An 18677-nucleotide genomic window follows, 5' to 3' on the forward strand; every position below is an offset into this window, starting at 1 on the left:
CTCCCCCCAGCCTGAGGGGCTGCCTGGGACCGGGGTGGGGGCAGTGCCCACGCACATCTGGTTCGGTGCCAGCTGTGGGGAGGTGCCCTCCCTCCCTCCCCCCCTCCAGCTGTGATTTCGGCTTGCTCACTTGGCTTTCTGTAGAGTCTGGCTGTAAAAGTCCAGTGTTAGTCACTGCTGTTCAGCCAAGGGCCAGGGCAGGGGCTGGAGGTGGATGATCTCTGAGGTCACTTCCAACCCAAACCAGTCTGGAGTTGTGTAACTCGGACATGGAGCTGAAAGGAAGAAGGTGAGGTCTGTCTGTTCCTCCGTGTGGGACTTCTGCCCTTCCCAATAATATGTTAAAGGGTTGTTTGTAGTCTGAAGATGAAGCTGAGATGAGAGATTTACTAAAATTTATCTGTAATTAATATTTTGCATCATGAATCATGTATAAAATACTGCAAATTCATATGTATATTATAAATATTATACATTCACCATTACAGTCATACAGTAACCTCTTACCAATGTTTATCTGCATGTCTGAAGGTGGAGGATGAATCCAAATGTGAGGCTTGAGCTGTTGGTTTAAAGTTTTGCGTTGAGTGGAAGCTAAAAATTATCAGAACTCAGTGGGAAGAGGAGGAGTGTGGCTGCAGCTGAGGGGGATGACACAAGGTGGGGCAGGCCCAGCAATCCTTGGTGCCTGGTTCTAGTACTGGGCAGAAGGCTGGGGGGCCAAGATTCTGCTGGGTCAGCTCAAGGTTTAATTTGCTATGATATACTACAGTTAGGATGAATTTCATATTTCCAGGCATTGTAACCTGATTATCACAGGTGTTACTCCTTTCTAAAGAATGAATACTGAGGCAAAGAGAAGGTGAAGCCAAAAGTGTCAAAAGCATCTGCTAATTCTGTGCCCTCAGTTTGTAGCCCAAGAACTGCTTTTTCTCTCTCAAGAATTTGGCCTTTTTTTAGGCCTTTTCACCATTCCTGTCTTTCAGAGCTCAGTCTGCCCCAGGCAGGAGGAACAGGAGGAACACGTTATTAGAGGCTGATTTGGGCAAGGGTTGATGTAAGTCACCTGAACAGTGGTTCTGGGCATTTGGCAGTGGTGGGTGGGTTGGATCCTGTCCCCAAAGCAAATACCCGGCCCTGAGGCCCTGAGGCCCTTTCAGTTGCTGGCACTCGTGAGCCGTGGCTGCCCTGCCCTGGCCGTGTCCAAGGCCAGGTTGGATGGGGCTTGGAGCACTCTGGGCTCGTGGGGGAGTCCCTGCCCCGTTGCTGAGCGAGCCCTGTGCCAGAGGAGGTGCAGGATGTCCTCAGGCCTGTGCTCGTGCTGCTGTTCTGGAGCCTGTGCAGCAGCAGCGCCCTGCCCCGTGTGCAGCCCCGTCCCACGGGGGCCAGCAGGGTGACAGTGTCTGTGCTCCAGTGCCACCACAGCGTGGGCTGTCCCCTCCTTGGCTCCTGCTCCTGGAACAGGCAGGGACAGGGTCACAGAGGGGATCGGAGCACGCAGGGAGCTGCTGGTGCTTCCTCCCTCCACACCCCAGCTCTGCCTGCCCTCCCCAGTGCAAAAGCAGAGACTGATTTTCTCCAACCCAACAGTATAATCACTAACCCTAATTAGAGATAATTACTGGGAGTTGATATACTTATTCCTTACCAGTTCACTAAGGAGCCGTGCAGTGCAGGGCTGAGCAGGGAAAAGGCCTTGGAGAAAGGAAGGAGGTGAGGAGCAGGGAGGGAGAAGCACAAGGCAGCAGAGTGCCATGGTGATCAGAGCCGTGCCTAGGGTTGGCCAAGGTGCCCAGGGCAGCCAGGAAGGCACGGGGCACCCAGGTGGGCATGGGGCAGATAGCCAGGCCTGGGGGCTGTGGCTTTAGCTCTCAGCATCCCAAATTCTGGAACGTCTGGCTCAGGTGCTTTGCATGGGGCACCTGGAAAAGCTACAAGAGTGTAATTAGTGGCCACCTGTGAAAATCTCAGTGTAAATAACTTGCCTGGTGCTGCCAGGGAGGGCTGGGCTGGAGGGGTGGCCAGCGTTCTCCAAGGTGGACTGGGAGCCTTCTCCAGCAAACCAAGCTTTCTCATCCATACAACCCAGGCTTAGTGCTGCAGGAGGGAGAGGGGCCAGGGAGTGACTTGCTGCAGGCCCAAAGTCCTAATCTTTGCTGTCACACAGCCCCAGCTCACCCCTGACTGCAGGCAGTGGCTCCAGTGGTGAGTCCATCTGGACCTGCCTCTGCCATCAGCACAAAGGGCCTTTGCCTGGGGTGTGCACTCTGCTGCTGGACAGGGAGGTGTGCCAGAGGAACGTGGAAAAGCTCATCACCAGCAGGCAAGGGGCAGAGCCATCCTGTTCTCCAAACAGAGCAGGGCTTGCTCCATCCCCTTGAATTTGTGCAGCCCAGGAGGCTGTGCTGCATACCAAGGAGTCGCTGGGAACAAAGCAGGCAGAGGTGGATAAAGCCTTGTCTGAGTGAATGGTTTTAGAAGCTGGAGTTACGTAGGAAAATGCAGCAATTCCAGTGTCCCCAGGTGGCCCTTTCCAGCTGGGACTGGGGGCAGGGGCTGTTCTCCATCGGTCACTGCAGGGCTGGTCCAGGTCCACACTCCTCAGCAAGCCCTGAAGGTTCTGGCTCTGTTCCTTCCCTCCTGCAGCTGTGTGTCAGACCCAGGTTCCTGCTCCAGCCGTGCAGGTGGATCCGTGTCTGTGCTGCCTGTCGTGAGCGTCCATCTCCCACAGCCACCGCAGGGATCCAGGGGTCTGGCCTGGGTTGTGTTTCAGACAGTGGGACCTGCAGATTTCCTGCAGCTTGTGATTCCAGGCTTCTGCAGGGACCGTAAGTGACGCCTCTGTCCACAGTAAGAGACCAGGAGGGTGATCTGGAACACAGACCATGCTTCCTTCATCCGCTTCTGCTGCTCCTTCCCAGCACCTTGGTGTTCTGAGACAATTCTTAGTATTGTGGTAGAGAGTAAATGACATTAATGTAGTAAAGTCACTGAAGGACTTTAGGAAGTTGCACTAAAGCTTCCGTGGACTTTGTGAATTCTGGTACTAAACAGCAGAGCAGCTCCCAAGGAGAACACCGCTGTCACCCCCACTTCAGACAGTCACCAAACTAAATTCAGCAGTGCCTTATGTAAAAGTTACTTGGCTGTATTGTGCTGGTGTTCAGGCAGAATGAAATTCAGATCAGAAATAGAGTATTAAACACACACATGCGCAGACACATGCACACAAAAATGTATCTGAGCCAATTTCACCAAGCTGGAAGCAATTACGTGCCAGATCTTTTGGGAGAAGGAATTTTAACGGGGAAAAAAGTGAAGCATAATTAGGAGTTTTAAAAGAATATTTTACTGAATACCAGAAAGTTAAAAGGAAGGTTGTACTGCTTAAAAATATGTCAGTCTTGCTGGGGAGGAGATGTGAACTGTTCATTCTCTGTCCCGCTAGTGAGAAGGGGCAGCAGTGGGCAGGGGGAGCTGGCTGCACGGTGCTGCTGTGGTCTGGCAGCTGTACCTGTGTGTGAGGAGTGATACAATGAGCAGCAGTGGGGTGCAGCACTGGGTGAGTGCTGAGCAGAGCTGGGAGCTGCGGCCCGTGCGGGGCTGTGGCGCTGCTGTGGCCCGGCACAGCCAGCTGGAGGCTCCCGCTGCCCCCAGCCCGTGCCAGCACTCCCGGGCCAGCATCCCCCAGGAGTGATTAATTGTGAGCAGCCTTCGAAGTGACCCTGGCTGCAGGGAAGTGTTCCAGCTCCCTGCGTTCCCAGACTGGCTGTGGCTGCAGCCACACAAAGGGCTGTGTCACCGTTTGCTCCGCGCTCACGGGAGCCTGGCGGCCCCACGCTGCCCCGGGTCGTGCTCCATGCCCACCACATCTAGGGAGGAGGTTAAACAACATCTGGCAAATGATGGTGATGAGGAATTCATGAACAAAGTCAGCGATGAAGTAAGAGCACCAGCACAGCACAACTGCTGGGGAGAACCCCCCATCTCCTCTCTGTGGGGACGGGGGTGTCCCAGCTGATGGGAACACCAACACTGCCCACCCCACAGAGACATGGGAACCCCATGCTCCCATTTGGTGACATCTGCACAGGTCTGTCACTTCACCTCTGCTCCCTTCTCCCAGAGGAAAACCTCCCTTTCATCGCTCTCACAGCTGCTTTACTTGGCAAAAACTCAACTCCTGTGTCTCAGTTCCTGCTCCGGGTGCTGAGCGCAGGGCAGCTCCCGTGTCCTGCCTGCTGCTCTCTCTGTCTTGGTCTCTGCAGCCTGGTGTGGATGTGCAGTGTGGTCTCCCTCACCACCATTCCGTGCCAAAGACTCATCTTTGCCCAGTGCTGGGTGAGCAGCTGCCTCACCTGTGGCAGTTGTTCAGCCTGAGAGTCGTGAGAACAGGCACTGCACGTGTCTCACCACGCCTCTAATCCTCAACTATTACCTGTTCCATGGAGTTTCCACATAACATACCAATAAAAGTGATGGATCCAGCAGCAGGAGTTCATTTCCAGCTCACTTCCACCTTGGCTGGCACGGGAGCCTGCACTGCCATGGCTGCACGAGGGGATGCAGAACAGGAACCAGTGGAGTTACAGACAATGAAAGGGTTTTTTCAAGTTAATTAGGAACAACTGAATCCTAACCCCTGCATTCTTTCATTACTGTATGGGAATAATTGAACGGTTAATAAGGAAAAAAAGCAAAATGTTCAGTGAACACTTGCATTGGTGTTTGGGAAGAGGCAAAATGGTGTATCTCAGCACAGAATGATGAACTCTTCATATTCCAGCTGTATTGGACAGCAAATTAAACAGGAGGTAGGAGATGTGGACATGTTGGAATCAGCAAGGCTGAATTATTTCATTCAGGAATTGTAGATGTGGTCATTTTTCATATGTAGATGGTAGCAGTCAGTTTTGGGGTGGAGAGGACTTCCACAGGGCTCAAGTTAATGGATTCATGTGTCCACAGGATGAGACAAAAAATGATGGACAGGAAATGTTGTAAAATCCAGGAACTGCTCTCAGAATCACCTTGTAGGAAGATTTGACGAGCTCAATATATTTAGCTTATTGGAGAAAAGGTTAAGAGGTAATTTCAACACCATCTGTAAATACCTGTATAGGAACAGAAGTTTGGTGAGAGAGCTCTTTATCAGATAAAATGTACCGGGATACAGTGACAGTGGCAGAAGGAAGACAACTCAGGCCAGAAATCAGGCCCAGATTTCAGCAGTGAAGGCAATTAACCACTTAGCCAGCATCACTGTGATCTCTCTGGCACCGGCAATATTCAAGTCAGGATCAGATTCTCTCACAGATCTGTCATTGTTCAGGCAGGAGTGACACAGGGGCAGACCTGTGATGTGACTTTGTGCTGTGCAGCAAAGTTTGGGCAGTCTGGGGGCTCCTTTGGCCACTCCCTGGCTCCAGGTCTGCCATTCTCTTGCACGAATCCACCTCTTCCTTGCAGAGCTGCCCTTCCCTGGCCATGGAGCTGCTCCGTGGGCAGACGTGGGGTGCCTCAGCAGCAGCGTGAGCTCTGTGTTGCAGGCACAGCTCAGGCTGGAGACTGAGTGCTGCAGCTGCCTGCAGTTCCTGGGCTGGCAGTGTGCTCTCAGTGCAGGATTTTGGGGGTGGCATTTGGGGGATACCCATTCCCAGGCTTCTCCCATCTGTTGGGGCCTGTAAGGCTTTAGGGGGGGTCAGTCACTCTCTAAACCAGAGCTGAATTGTGTGTTGGCTGGAGAAGCATTGGCTCATCCTGTGTCCTGGAGCTGTGGCCGGGGAATGGGAAGTGTGGTGGGCAGCCCTCCCCGTCCTGCTGCCACAGCCAGCTCAGGCTCTCAGTTGTCCCAGGCATTGGCACCATGCAGAGTTTTTTTGTCCTGATGGTTTGTACCCACCACAAGTCAGCTTTGGTAGGAGCTGGGGTGTCAGTTACTTAGCATGTGCAAATGTCCAAACCCATGCTCTGCAAGGGCGGTGCTGGGAGAGGAGGGAGATTCCCTGTGTCAGAGCATCTGTGAGGCCCAGTGAAAGGCAATGGCTCCTGCTGTGTGCAAGCTGGCACATCCTGATGGCCCTGCTGCAGAGCTGGGCTGGGAAACCTCAGTGGCCCTCAGTTGGGATCAGTGACTCACACAGACATCCACTGTCAGCAGAACTGGGAGGAAACGTGTCCCTCTGTCACCCCAGGACTGCCCCACCATGCCTGTGTGGGTGCTCTGCATGGAGAACACAGAGGCCGATGATTTTCAAATGACACATCTGCATCCCGGGGCTCCTGGTTGCTGGGAGCCAGCCCATATGTTTTGGACTCATGGGAATTGTTCAGGAGGAAGGACCCAACAGTGTCCAGGTAACAGCTTGTACTGCTTTGTTTAGAAACACAACCTGACAGAGGCTCCTGGCTCTGGACCGGCTCAGGGGCTCCCAGGATAACCACGCTCCTGCCATGGCAGCTGCTGGCCCATTGACAGGGGGGTGAGTTATGTCCTCCCCAGCAGGGTTTTCACAGGCAGGCAGCACTTCCAGGCTCCTGGGCTCTCACCTCCCTTCAAGAACCGGTTGGTTTCGGGGAGTGGAGGTTTCCCACTAGCTGGAGTTGTGTTCCAGTCCAGCTCAGGGCCCTGCATAGCAGCCATAGTTTTTGGGGAGGCTTTGAGCCTGCAGGCTCCAGCCAGGCTCTGGGGAGCCAGTACACTAAGGTGACTCACAATAATCCTGGGTTTTATGTGGAATAAATGATGACATGTTGGCACAAGCGGTTGAGGGGCAGAGTGACTGATGACTCCTTGGGCCACCATTTGGCAGACAGTCAGTAGCATTAATCTGCACTGTGCTGTTGGCCTCACAGTACCAGAGAAAACAGGGTTTGCTCCATGCCAGGGTGTCCTCACCCATCCTGGAGCACCTCCATCACCCTCCTGAGCCGCACACTAACAGTGCCTCTGCCTGTGAGGGAGCAGAGCCTGGCACTCCAGAGGAAAGACCTGTCCTGTACTTGGCCATAAACGCAAGGGGATCCCAAAAGTGCTCTCCAGCTGGTGCCCCTTTAAAATTCAGCACAGCCCATTCCTTGTGCCAAAGTTGGTTTCCTCCACACTGTAAGAGCCTGATAGCAGCATCCAGCATAATGTCGCCAGGAGATTCCACCAGACCCTGTGGGAGTTTTTTTGCCAAATTGCTCTTGAAAATATTAAAGAGATCCTAAAAAGTGACTCTTCAAGTCATCTCCTTCCCAAGTGGTGGTGCCCTTCTGGCTAACTGCCCTTTATTGTGTTCCCTGGGCAGGCACACCTTAGTGAAGAGTTCCCAGTTTGCTCTGGTCCGGGTGTTTCACCCGAGCATCCCGGCTGCCACGTCGTGCCTAGGAAAAGGCCGTGCTGGCTGTGGGTAATTTTCCATCCGGTGCCACCTCATCAGCTGGGCTGTACTGGGAAGGCACCACGGAGGAGTGTGAGTCTCTCTGGGAGGGCTGAGGAAATAGTGATGGGAGAGGGACTTGGAACTGTTTGGGGGTTCAGTTCCTGGCTCAGAGGCAGGTAGTATTTACATGCCACCTGTCACCCAATTTACAGGGAACATATCCAGGGTGTCACTTCCAAAGGGATGCAATTCCTGAGAGTTGTGGCCTTGCTGGGACCGCCCAGCAGCGCCCTTGGAGGAGCTGGAGTTGCTCAGGGTGAGGTCTGTGAGCGAGCACGGGGCTGGGCTGTGAGGGGGTTCCCCCACAGCTGGGTGACTCCATGCAGCTGCAGTGAGGTGCAGGGAGCTTGGAGGGGCTGCAAAGGCTGATGGAAGCTGCTCCTTCTTCCAAAATGAAACACTGGCATTCGTGGCAGCCTGTGCTGCTCCTCAGAAGTCTGATAAAAGGGCATGTCCTGGTGGGCTGGAGCTCCTGGCCTGGCTGGGTGGGGGTGCAGGGGTCAGATCGGCACTCTCTGCAGCCCTGCAGGGCTTTCCCCTCTGCAGGAGGAGCTTCTCCCAGGCCCTCTGTTTCTGCTCTCCCTTTTTCACCTTCCTCTGCTCCATGGCTGTGGCCATAACTAGGGCTGGGGGTGCTTGGGGCTTGGTGCTGCCAGACACTGCCTGAGCTCTGAGCATGCCATGCCATGCCATGCCATGCCATGCCATGCCATGCCATGCCATGCCATCCCATCCCATCCATCCCATCCCATCCCATCCCATCCCATCCCATCCCATCCCATCCCATCCCATCCCATCCCATCCCATCCCATCCCATCCCATCCCATCCCATCCCATCCCATCCCATCCCATCCCATCCCATCCCTTCCTGCTCTGGCCCAGCCCAGCCCAGCCCAGCCCAGCCCAGCCCAGCAGCATTCCCAGGACCAAGCTCATCCCAGTCCCAGGAGAGCAGCGTTGTCCCTGCTTCAGCAGCAGCAGGCTCCCTCCCACGAGGAGGCAGAGAGGAGATGGATGCAGCAGTCAGGAGCGGAGCGCCAGCTAATTACCCTTCCGAGTGTGTCTTGTAAATTAAGGGCTAATTAGAGGCAAAGTCAGTGTCATGGTTTTACACGTGTTTCTGTGGCGCTGAACAAGGGGAGGGAGGGGGAACATGCAGCAGCCAAGCTGGAGGCAGGGGATGTGGCAGGGCTCTGCAGGGAAGGTCCCGGCAGCTTGGGGTCAGGGTTGTGGGAGCACAGGGCGCCAGGAGCTCGGGGTGCAGGGTCCTGGCAGCTCAGGGTGCAGGGCACCGTGTCTCAGCAAGCTCTGCATGGGCACTGCTGGCAGGCAGGATCTGCAGGCGAGGCTCACAGGGGATCACAGGGAAAGGATGGGTACAGGCAAGGGGAGGGTGGGAGGTACCTGCCGTGCTGGTGATGAAGGAGTGGGGGTGATGGTGGTGGTGGTGGTTGGCAGACATGCCTGGTGCAGGCCTGGTGGGCACGTCACCCGTCCTTTCAGCACCTGCCTTTGTAGGGGGTGCTCGGACTCCTGAGCTGTCCTGTCAGGCACTTGGCAGCCCTGGCTGTGCTTGGGCACATCTGAGTAGTGTCCCTTGGGTTTTCATGGAAACAGCAGGGACAGCAACATACATGTTCATGTATGAACTCTGGGGCTTCACATGGGATTTTGGGGAGCTCTGCTCTTTGTAGAGGGCGGCGCAGCACAGGGATAGGTTGCCCAGGAAGGTTGTTCCATCTCCCTCCTTAGAGATGCTTCAAACTCATCAGAAGCAGTGCAGGGCCACTGGCTCTGGGGGCCCTGCTTGAGCTGGGCTGTACAGGATGATACCAGAGCTCCCTTCCACCTCAGCCACGCTGAGATCCATGAGAGCCAAGTGAATCTGGTTTCACACAGGTAGACAGGTGAGCTGCCCCACTCAGGACCTGCTTCCACAGGTGTTCATTTGCTTCCACGGAAGGCTCCCACTTGTTCCAGTCCCATGGCACCAGTGGCTCAGTTCCTCATAGCCCGGCTTCATCATGACTGCAGGGCTGGAGCTGTGGGTGTGCAGCATCTGGAGCTTTCTGTGGCCCTGCCCTGGGCCATGGCCAGGTGGGCTGCAGCGAGAGTCCCAACTCACTGTCTGTGCCTCCAGGCAGGGAGGGAGGAGACGCAGTTTTGGAGTAGGGCCGGGGCCGTTCCCTCACCCCGGAGCTCCCAAAGCACTTGCTCTGCAGTGACTGGAGCAGAATGGCCTGAGGGGAGCATGGGGGAGGGCTGCTGGTGGGCAGGTGCAGTGGGATCCCTTGGGCCAGTGTCCTCCTGTGTGGCAGATTGCCTGAACGGGAGGGTGTGTGCTCCCTGTCAGAACCATTTTGTTTGCTATTCTGGACATTTTGGGGATTCCTACAATCCAGAAACACTTGACCCGTTTTGCATCACTGAGTGATCTTGTTCTGTGTGACGGCCTCTAGTCCCAAAATCACTCCTCTCTTGGGGGTTCAGGTTCCTGGGCTCAGCCACAGTAGTTCTGAGCTAGTGGGAAAAGGAACTTCCACCTGCCATCCTCACCTTACAGGCATCTGTTCCCCTGCTTGTTTCTTTGACACCCTCCGTGTGATTTCATGCTCTCTCCCAGTGCCCCCAGCATGGCTGGATTTCCTGCCAGGGACACACAGGAAAGTTGAGAGATGAAAGTGGGTATGCTGGTTGTGGGGTGGGTTTGGGTTTGCCCAGGTGCCAGAGGCTGTAGTGAAAATCATGACTCTGAACTCCAGCTGTGGGGAAGCTGTGTGCCAGAATCCCCAGCCATGCATCCTGAGGATGCAACCCACTACGCTGGGGATCCCTCTGGGAAGTGGGATGTGCTGGGGTGTGCTGGGCTCTTCTGTCAGCACCTTTGGGGTGATGCACCAGCCCCCCTTGGAAGAGGAGAGCCAGAGAGAGCCCGTCCTCATTGGCGCCACCCGAGGAGTTTGGCAGCAGGTGCGGGACAGCTTTGCCTTCTCCCACTGTGCTGGCAGGCAGCAGCCAGTCCGTGCTCCGTTTGTGTCTTGCAGGTGCTCCCCACTCGACCAGCAGCACCTCCCTGCACTCCGAGCGCTCCATCAGTGGCATCAACCTGGTGGGCTTCAGCTCCAAGCCGGACGGGATGCACCAGCGCTCCTACTCTGTCTCCAGTGCAGACCAGTGGAACGAGGCTGTGGCTATCCCCGGCAGCTGCCCCAACCCCTGTGAGTACCCTTCTGATCCTTCTGGCCCTTCTGACCCTTCTGGCCCTTCTGGCCCTTCTGGCCCTTCTCCCCTCAGCCGCAGCAGGTAAGGGAGCTCATTTCGGCAGTGGGGCAGCTCTGAGCTCTGCCCTGTGGTTGTGAGCCCAGAGTTTGCTGGTGAGTGTCAGACACAGCCTCTGGGCTCTTGGGGCTGTCCCCCTTAGCGAGGGTGAGCTGGCAGTGTCCCAGCCGGGGAAGAGGCAGTCCTGCAAGGCGTGGAGAAGCTCCAGCCGAGGGACGCTGCTCTGCAGCAGGATGGCTCCGAGCCCTCTGCTCTGGCCTTGCTCTGAGCTCTCCGTGCTGGGGTACCACTGCTTTCCCCCATCACTGCACCTTGCTGGCACCCCCATCTCCCAGATTTGGGGGCAGTTGAAGGAATAGGAGCGATTCCTGTCTCTGGAGCACACACTGAGCACGGCCCGCCCCCTCCCCCCACGCTCACTCGCTCTCAGTGATGTTTCAGGACAGTTGAGTGAATTAAAATAATTCATACATTTCCCAACGTAGCCACTTTGCCGAATTGGAAAATAAATGCTTTTGTGCTGCATTCATCACTCCTTCGTTCCTGGCTCTGCCGCCGCACTAAAAAAGCAGTTAAATGCACATCAAGAGTGGAGGAGCCATTTCCATGCCTGCTCGCCCCTTGTAGTTCTCATTAGCGCGGCAGCCGCCCCCCCGCCCGCTCCCAGGGGCTTTCGCAGTTTAAAGGAGCCTCTTTATGATCATTACCGGAGTCCGACTGTGCGGGCGCCATTTGCAGCTGAGGAGGCTCCTCATTTGTAACTGTGAAAAACTATCAATTTCAGCGCGCCTGATGCAGCGGCTCCATCATTGGCCCCATCAGCTCCCTGCTGGAAGCGAATTAATCAGACTGTTACTGCTGATGGGGCAGCGCGGGCGAGGGGAGCGGAAGGGCGCAGCGCTGAGCGGGGATGCGCCGGCAGCCCCCTCGCCGTGGGCACGGGGCAGCCCGCGCCGGGGACAGCGCATCGCCGGGCCGGACACGGCCACGTCCGCTCGGGCCCTGCCGGGACACGGCCCCGTGCCGGGACACGGCCCCGCACCCTGCTCCGTGCCGGGACACGGCCCCGCACCCTGCTCCGTGCCGGGACACGGCCCCGCACCCTGCTCCGTGCCGGGACACGGCCCCGCACCCTGCTCGGCCCTGCACGCTGCTCGGCCCGCGGGGCCGTGGGCACAGCACAGGGATCTCCGAGCCCCGGTGTGCACGGCAGCAGGCCCGGTGCCCTCACGCAGCGCTGTGCGGGGCACTCGCCTTGGCACAGAGCGTTCCGTGGCAGGAGCCCTCTGGAGAGAAGCTCCGTGCCCCACTTCCCTCCTGCCCCAGCTCTGCGGATCTGGGGGCTGGCACAGCCATGCTGGGTGTTGCTGTGCCCTGCCCTTCCCTGGGTGGCATAGGAGAGCAATCCCTCTGTCCCCTGTCCTTCTGTGCCCTGTCCTGCTCTCCATCCCTCTGTTCCCTGTCCTGTTCCTGGCCATGGAGGAGCTGTCCATGCTCACAGCACCTGGACCAATCTGCCTCTTCTATGCACAGTAACTGAAGACTCAAATGGGAGCTGGTCTGCACGGTCTGTTGTAGCAGGGAAAGGAATAATGTTTTTAAACTAAAAGTGGGTGGGTTTAGACTAGATATAAGGAAGAGATGTTTTATTGAGAGGGTGGTGAGGCAACAGGGTGCCCAGAGCAGCTGTGGTTGCCCCATCCCTGCAAGTGTCCAAGGCCAGGGTGGACAGGGCTTGGAGCAGCCTGGGATGGTGGAAAGTGCCCCTGCCCATGGCCCTGCTCACATGGGTGAGCTTTGATCCCTTCCAACCCAAACCATTCTGTGAGTCTGTGCTGCTGCTCCTGCCAGTGACATGGAGGGGTGAGATCTCATCTCAGTGCTCACTGTTGTCCTGCGCTGTTCCCCACCCTCAGGTCCCACTGCACTGTGCTGGACTCCGAGCCCTGTGCTAGTGCTCCACACATGGCACAGGGCCAACTGTTCTCAGGGCCCACAGCCACCAAGGGCCACTTGCCTGGGGCTCCCAGGGAGCTCCCAGGACTGCATCCCTGCTCTGTGTCCCCACAGCCACAGCTGACAGAAGGGGATTCTTAGTGTCACCAGGGAGGGGGCATTCATTGGGTGGGCAGCGCTTTGCACGTGGCAGGGAGTGCTGAGCTGAGCAGCACAGCCACCCCTCCACCAAGGAGCTGAGCTGAGTGAGGCTGGCCTGCACATACCTGAGCCCCAGCTCTGCCACCGTCCAGGCTCTCTGCTGTGTTTCCAGTTCTGCATGGCAGGGCAGGTGAGGAGTTTTCCTGTGCTCAGAGCTGACTTTGGGCAAGGCTGGAGGCTGCCATCCCAGCTCCTGGGGCCAGGCTGTCTGCTCTGATTGTGCCCTGGAGAGTACATGGAAGAGCAGTGGGATGAGGCCATACAGTCATATAAACATGCTCCAGGACATGCTATATCAGTCCCTTATGCAGGAGCTCTGCAGCCCCCCTGTGGGGTCCCAGGGTCCCCCCTAAGGGTGCCCAGGAGGTCCCAGGTGTGCCTGTGAAAGGTTCCCTTGGTGAGATGGGGCTCTGCAAGTCCTTGGGTGGGTCAGAGGGGTTCAGTTCTCCTGCTGGGGAAGAAGAGAGTGAGCAATGCCTGATCTAGCAGAGGGAGTGTGTTCCATGTGCTGCCCCCACCCATTGCCATCCTGTCCCCATCCCACGGGGGCCCTGCCAGTCCCCAGCTCTGGTGTTGGCTGCTGGGCAGTGAGAGCAGGGACATGGCTGGTGATCCCTCAGGAGTTGCCAGGCTCACAGCAGGCCACAGGAGGGGGAGTGCAGAAATGTGTGACCCCTCTTGCTGGGCCTGGAGTGGGGCGGGGTGCCAGAGGTGTGGGATTTGGCCCAGGGAGCATCCTGGTGAGCAGGTGGGCAGCAGAGGGAGGATGGAGGCACCACATGTAGCCACTGACAAGAAAGTTCAGGTCCCCTGTGACATACGGCTGGGAGCTGAAGGTGCTTCACACCTGCTCTAAGCACAGTCCTGTAGCAGGATCAGTAATTTATATTTAGAAAAATGGAGTCTAATTTTATTAGATTTATCTCTCTTAATTGTCAGGGGTGAGCTATTTCCCCATGGATAAATAGCAGCAGAAACACCCTACTGGTGTGTGCCAGTGCAGGAGAAACCAGAGTTGGGAGAGTTCCAATGCTGCAGCCTCTCCCAGCTGTGTGAGGGGGACACCAGCTGCACCTTGATCCCTGCCTGGGGCAGCTCCTGGCCTGTGCCCCTCTGTGCCTTTCTGCACCCCACTGTTGGTGTTTGTCGAGACAGACCACACCCCAAAAACCAGTCTGACCAAACCAGGATGAACCAAGGTAGCAGAGGACAGGGTGGGAGAAAGGCTTGGCAGGTCCCTGTCACCCCACTGCTGGAGCTGCTGCCCTTGTGCAGTGCTGTGATTCCTTTCTTAACTCCAGGTGCCCAGAACATGGAAATGGGAAGTCAGGACTTGATGGGAGACACTGGACAGCAGCAGAGAGGATGGCAAGCTGCCTGGGGCAGAGGTCCTGGGGTGGGTGGACACTGGAGAGGCAGGAGTGGATTTAGGAGAGGGTTAACAGTGCAGTGAGGGCTCCTGCGCCTCGTTGCCTTCCCCGGAGTCTGCATTTTTATGCTGATTGGAAGCCTGCGCTGTGTGTGCTGCTGAAATTGAATGTCAGGCTTTTGATTTTGTTGCTGGTCTCTAATGAAATTTGACATTTAATGGTGAGTGCAGCGGCAGCGTGTGTGTGTGTGATCGGAGCTTGATTAGCGCACTCTAATTGACAGTAATTAGGCAGCTCCCTGATTGTTTCTAATTCTGCTATTAATTGTAAGGAACAGTATGATTGAGGATAAATTTGGTGCGTTGCTGCTGGGGATGCAGCTTCTTCAGCTCCGTATCGGAAGCCTATTGAGCCCATCATGCTCAGGTTCCTGAGTGTGGCAACCCCAGTCACCTCGTCTGGCAGTGCAGTGCTGCGAGGGCAGCGCTTCTGCAGAGCCTCTGCAGGTCTGGGGCCTGCACCCGCCCCACAGCGGCCAAGAACACCTTCTAGTGATTGTCCAGCCCTGTGGAGACACTGCCCTGTGAGGGAGCTGCTTCCCCAGGAACGTGGGTTTGGGGGTTGCTGCAGAGGTGCTGCTGCAGAGGTGCTGCTGCAGAGGTGCTGCTGCAGAGGTGCGGTGCTGTCCCGGTGTGACCACGCTGCCTGGATCCCAGTGCGGGGCAGGTCCAGCCTGGCTGCCCAGGGGGCTGCCAGCCCCGAGCTGGGGTAGGTGTGGGAGCAGCCCTTGCTGTGGAGCTGTCACATGGACTCGTGTGGGTCGAGCCACCAGGGCTGGCTCCAGAGCACTGTGGTGTCTCTGGAAAGAGGAGACTGTCACTGTCCCTACTGTACATGACTTGCTTTATTTTTGTCTCCAGCTAATGGTACTGCCGACTCACTCAGCTCCAGCCCAAACATTTCCAGCGCCGCCAGCCCAAAGCTGGAGCCGCCTCCGTCACCACATGCCAACAGGAAAAAGCATCGCAGGAAAAAGAGCACAGGGACAACTCGGCTCGATGGCCCCAGCACAGCAGCAGAAGGTAGGAAGGGTCTGCCTGGGGTCAGCTCTGCTGCTCAGAGTGCCCGGCACCCAAGGGCCCTGCGGTCCTCTCTGGGTGCCTGGCGCTCGGAGCGCTTCTCATGCAGGGCTCGGTGGTGACTTGGGGCTCGGAGCACTCCCTGTGCAAGCAGCTTGGGCTGAGGCAGGAAGGAGCAAGAAGCCTCTCTGATCTGCCTTTCCCTCCATTTCCCACGTGCTGTGCAGAACCACCATCATGCCTGTGTGAGCGCAGGCAGTCACTGGTAATTAAAATTGCTAACTGCAGTAGCAGACCTGAGAGCACATCATATGGTTAAGGTGTGCTCTCAGACAGTTTCCACCACAAGGACCTAGATCCATTGACTTGTAAATTGGCCACAGTTTCATAATTTAGAAGACCTGTGCTGGGCACCTGCCTCAAGCCAAGGGTCTTTTGGAAAAGCTTGTCTACTTCAGGGACCAGTTGAAGGCATGTGTGTTGTTCTCCCAGTACTGACGGGTTTTGTGTTGAGAGATTCTGGTGTCTGTGGTTGCTGGAGAGGGACCCAAAGCTTGACAAGGGAGGCTGCAAGACATGGGGAAGCATTCTGCTGGGAAAAAACACCAGGTTTGTCGAGGTAGAGATGAGCCTGACAGCCACGTTCTCCAAAGCCTGCATCTGTGGTTAGCCACTGGAAAAAGTGAAATTTGACTTTATTCTTGGTTGTCCTGTCCCACAGCACTCAATAAGCTTCTATAGTGAACCAAAGTAAAGATGTAATTCAGAGGGGAGGAGGGTTCAGTACAAGTGTTTGAAGCTAACAGCTGCTGCAAAACAAACCAGGAAATATTAGTCTGAAGGTGCTGCAGCTGTCCTGGCACCTTGCTCCAAATCACGTGTCTGCCTGCAGTCCAGCAGCCCAGGTGTCCCATAGCAGAACAGCTCAAGTTCTTGTTCTTGGAGTCTTTGCTTTGATGATGTGCAGGGTTGGGCAGCTCTGCTGTTCCTTTTTGGCTGTTGTAGTTGTCTGCATCTGAAATGCACCACGTCTAAGACAGGCTTCCCCTCTGCGCTGCTTGACTGAGGAGCCCCGAGCATCATTTGAGTCTGTCAAACTGCTGTCCCGTGGACAGCAAGAAGCACTGCCTGTAGCTGCACTTTGTTTTTAGCTCTGTGTGTGTGTTGCCTCCTCAGACCCACTGCTGCCCTTCCCAAACTGGTTTGCAGTTCTCAGCCCAGTGCTTGGCAAAAGGAGAGGCTCATTCTTTGTATGAAGAGTGGGATAGTGAAGGAGGCGATGATTTTGCCTCACACATAAGACTGAGAAGGCATGTGCTGAAGTACTGTGCCCTATCCTGTAAATACAGTGCTAAGAATGAGTAGTAAAGGAGGTCCCAAAGCTGACCTCAGTGTGATGATTAGGTTTCTGATACGGACATGAGGGCTTCAGCTGACCACAACAAAGGCCAAGAAGCACAGGGCTGATGTGTCAGTGCTTGCAGAGGAGGTCTGGTCCCGTGGCTGCTCAGTGCAGCTGACAGAGTGTGAGAGGTGCAGACAGATGCTGGGACCTCACGTTACACAGAACGTAATGCAATTGCCTAGTGGAAAAGGTAATTGAATGTGGGAACACTTTTATGAAGCAGTAACACGGACTAACCACTGCTTGAAGTCTTAAAATTTGATTAGTTCCTTTTCAACAACACATGTGTGCTTGGCAGAATTCCCAGCTCTGCTCCCAGATGCACGGGCTGGAGGGATGTCACCCTTCTCCTTGTGTGCCCAGGACAGGAGTCTTAGAGCAATCCCAGTTTTTCCCTCATTTGTTAGGGATGTTTTTTCAGACACACACTCATTCTTTCTGTCCTTCCTGGTTTGGCAGCATCTCTGGAAGGTGAAGTGATGGGAGTGGAGACACGTGGTGAGCATGAGGGCATCGTGGTGTTTCTGTTGTTTCTGCACTGGTCCTTGGCCGTGGTGGTGAGCTGGGAAGAAGGCTGTCTTACCTGAAGCATTACCAGGACCTGTCTCATGTTGAGATGGTTAATTTAAAGCCCTATCAGGTGTTGTAGCAATTTAACTTTCTCCTACAATGTCCATTCCTTGGCATTTATCGACACAGAACTTCATTTGCGAGCAAAGTGTCAATTACCAAACTTCATCTGTCACTGCACAGACCTTGCACACTGTGGATCCTCCTGCTGCCAGAGCCTCTGGCACCAGTACCAGGAGCAGGAGAAATCCCCCTCTGTGATCTGCAGTGCTGCTGGTGCCAAAGTGCAGGGCAGCAGGTGTCTGCTCGGGTGCTGCAGTGGGAAGGAGCAGTGCAAGCACCGTGGGAGGGGTGAGGAGAGCACAGCACAGCAGAGGGGGCATCCGTGACCCACAGGCACACAGGCAGCCCATCCTCCACGTCTCCAGTGTGAATCCAGACCTTCCACGCCCCTGTGTCCTTCTCCAGGGGGTGAACGGGTGAACACCTGCCAGTGCTGCAGTCGGGCAGAGCTGACGGAACCAGCTGCTCCCAGACCTGTGCTCGGCCACAGTGGTGCTGTGGGCTGCTGCAATGGTGGCTTTTGATCAGGTATTGACAAACTGAACTTGCATTTATTTTGTGAAAGAATCTAGTATATTAGAAATCTGACCCAATTGCAGAATTGGAGTTCCAGAGGCTGAGTCAGTTCTGTCGTGCTCCCAGCTTGCCCTGCATCAACAGGACCTGCTGCTGTGGGCAGTGTCCGTGCCAGCAGAACCATGCTTCGAGTCTGCTGTTGCTGCTCTTAGAGCTTCCCGGCTTGGTTTTAGCCAGTTCCAGCAGCAAGGAGCTGTGTGCCCCATTTTGGTGTGAGGGGGACATCCTGGTCAAGAGAGGATCATGTGCATCCCTGTGCTCAGTATGAATTACGAGCTTGCTCATCCTTTTCATCCCCGCCTGCCACATGCCGGGCTCCTGCCCGTGGTACCTTTGTGAGCGACTTGGGGTCTCTCTCCTGCTCTGAGCTCTGGGACTGCTCCAAGAGCTGAGGCAGCTCTGGACACTGGGACAGCTCATCATCAGGACCAGCAGCCCGGGGCAGAGGCAGAGGAGGGGGTGACTGGGACTGGTGTTCGTGTCCCACCCTTGACGAGTCGCTGTCCTGCATGACTGGCAGGAGACTGGCAACAGCTACAAGGAGGTGCTGAGCCTCCCCCTGAGGTCCCAATGTCTGAATGGGCTGAGCACTGCCCCACACCACGGGCATGGGCAGTGGTTTGTGTCATGGACTGGTGTCCATAAGTATGACTGATACCTCTTGAATCTTTTTTAGCTGATTTTGAACAGTTAAGGCAGTTTTCTTCAGAGCAGGGTAATTTGAGTTTTTTGCTTCCACATAATCAACACG

General features: G+C 55.7%; 1 protein-coding gene across 2 annotated transcripts in view; it reads left to right on the forward strand.

Moving 5' to 3' along the window:
- Positions 1-18677, forward strand: part of AGAP3 (ArfGAP with GTPase domain, ankyrin repeat and PH domain 3) — a 109378-nt gene that overhangs the window by 79097 nt on the left and 11604 nt on the right. For both annotated transcript variants that reach the window (XM_063418476.1, XM_063418467.1), the window contains exons 12-13: positions 10472-10645; positions 15154-15315. In XM_063418476.1, the coding sequence (XP_063274546.1) occupies positions 10472-10645; positions 15154-15315 (336 nt within the window). The remainder of the gene's footprint in view (positions 1-10471; positions 10646-15153; positions 15316-18677) is intronic.

Source organism: Prinia subflava, chromosome 1 (genome assembly GCF_021018805.1).
Source record: "Prinia subflava isolate CZ2003 ecotype Zambia chromosome 1, Cam_Psub_1.2, whole genome shotgun sequence".
NCBI lineage: Eukaryota > Metazoa > Chordata > Aves > Passeriformes > Cisticolidae > Prinia > Prinia subflava.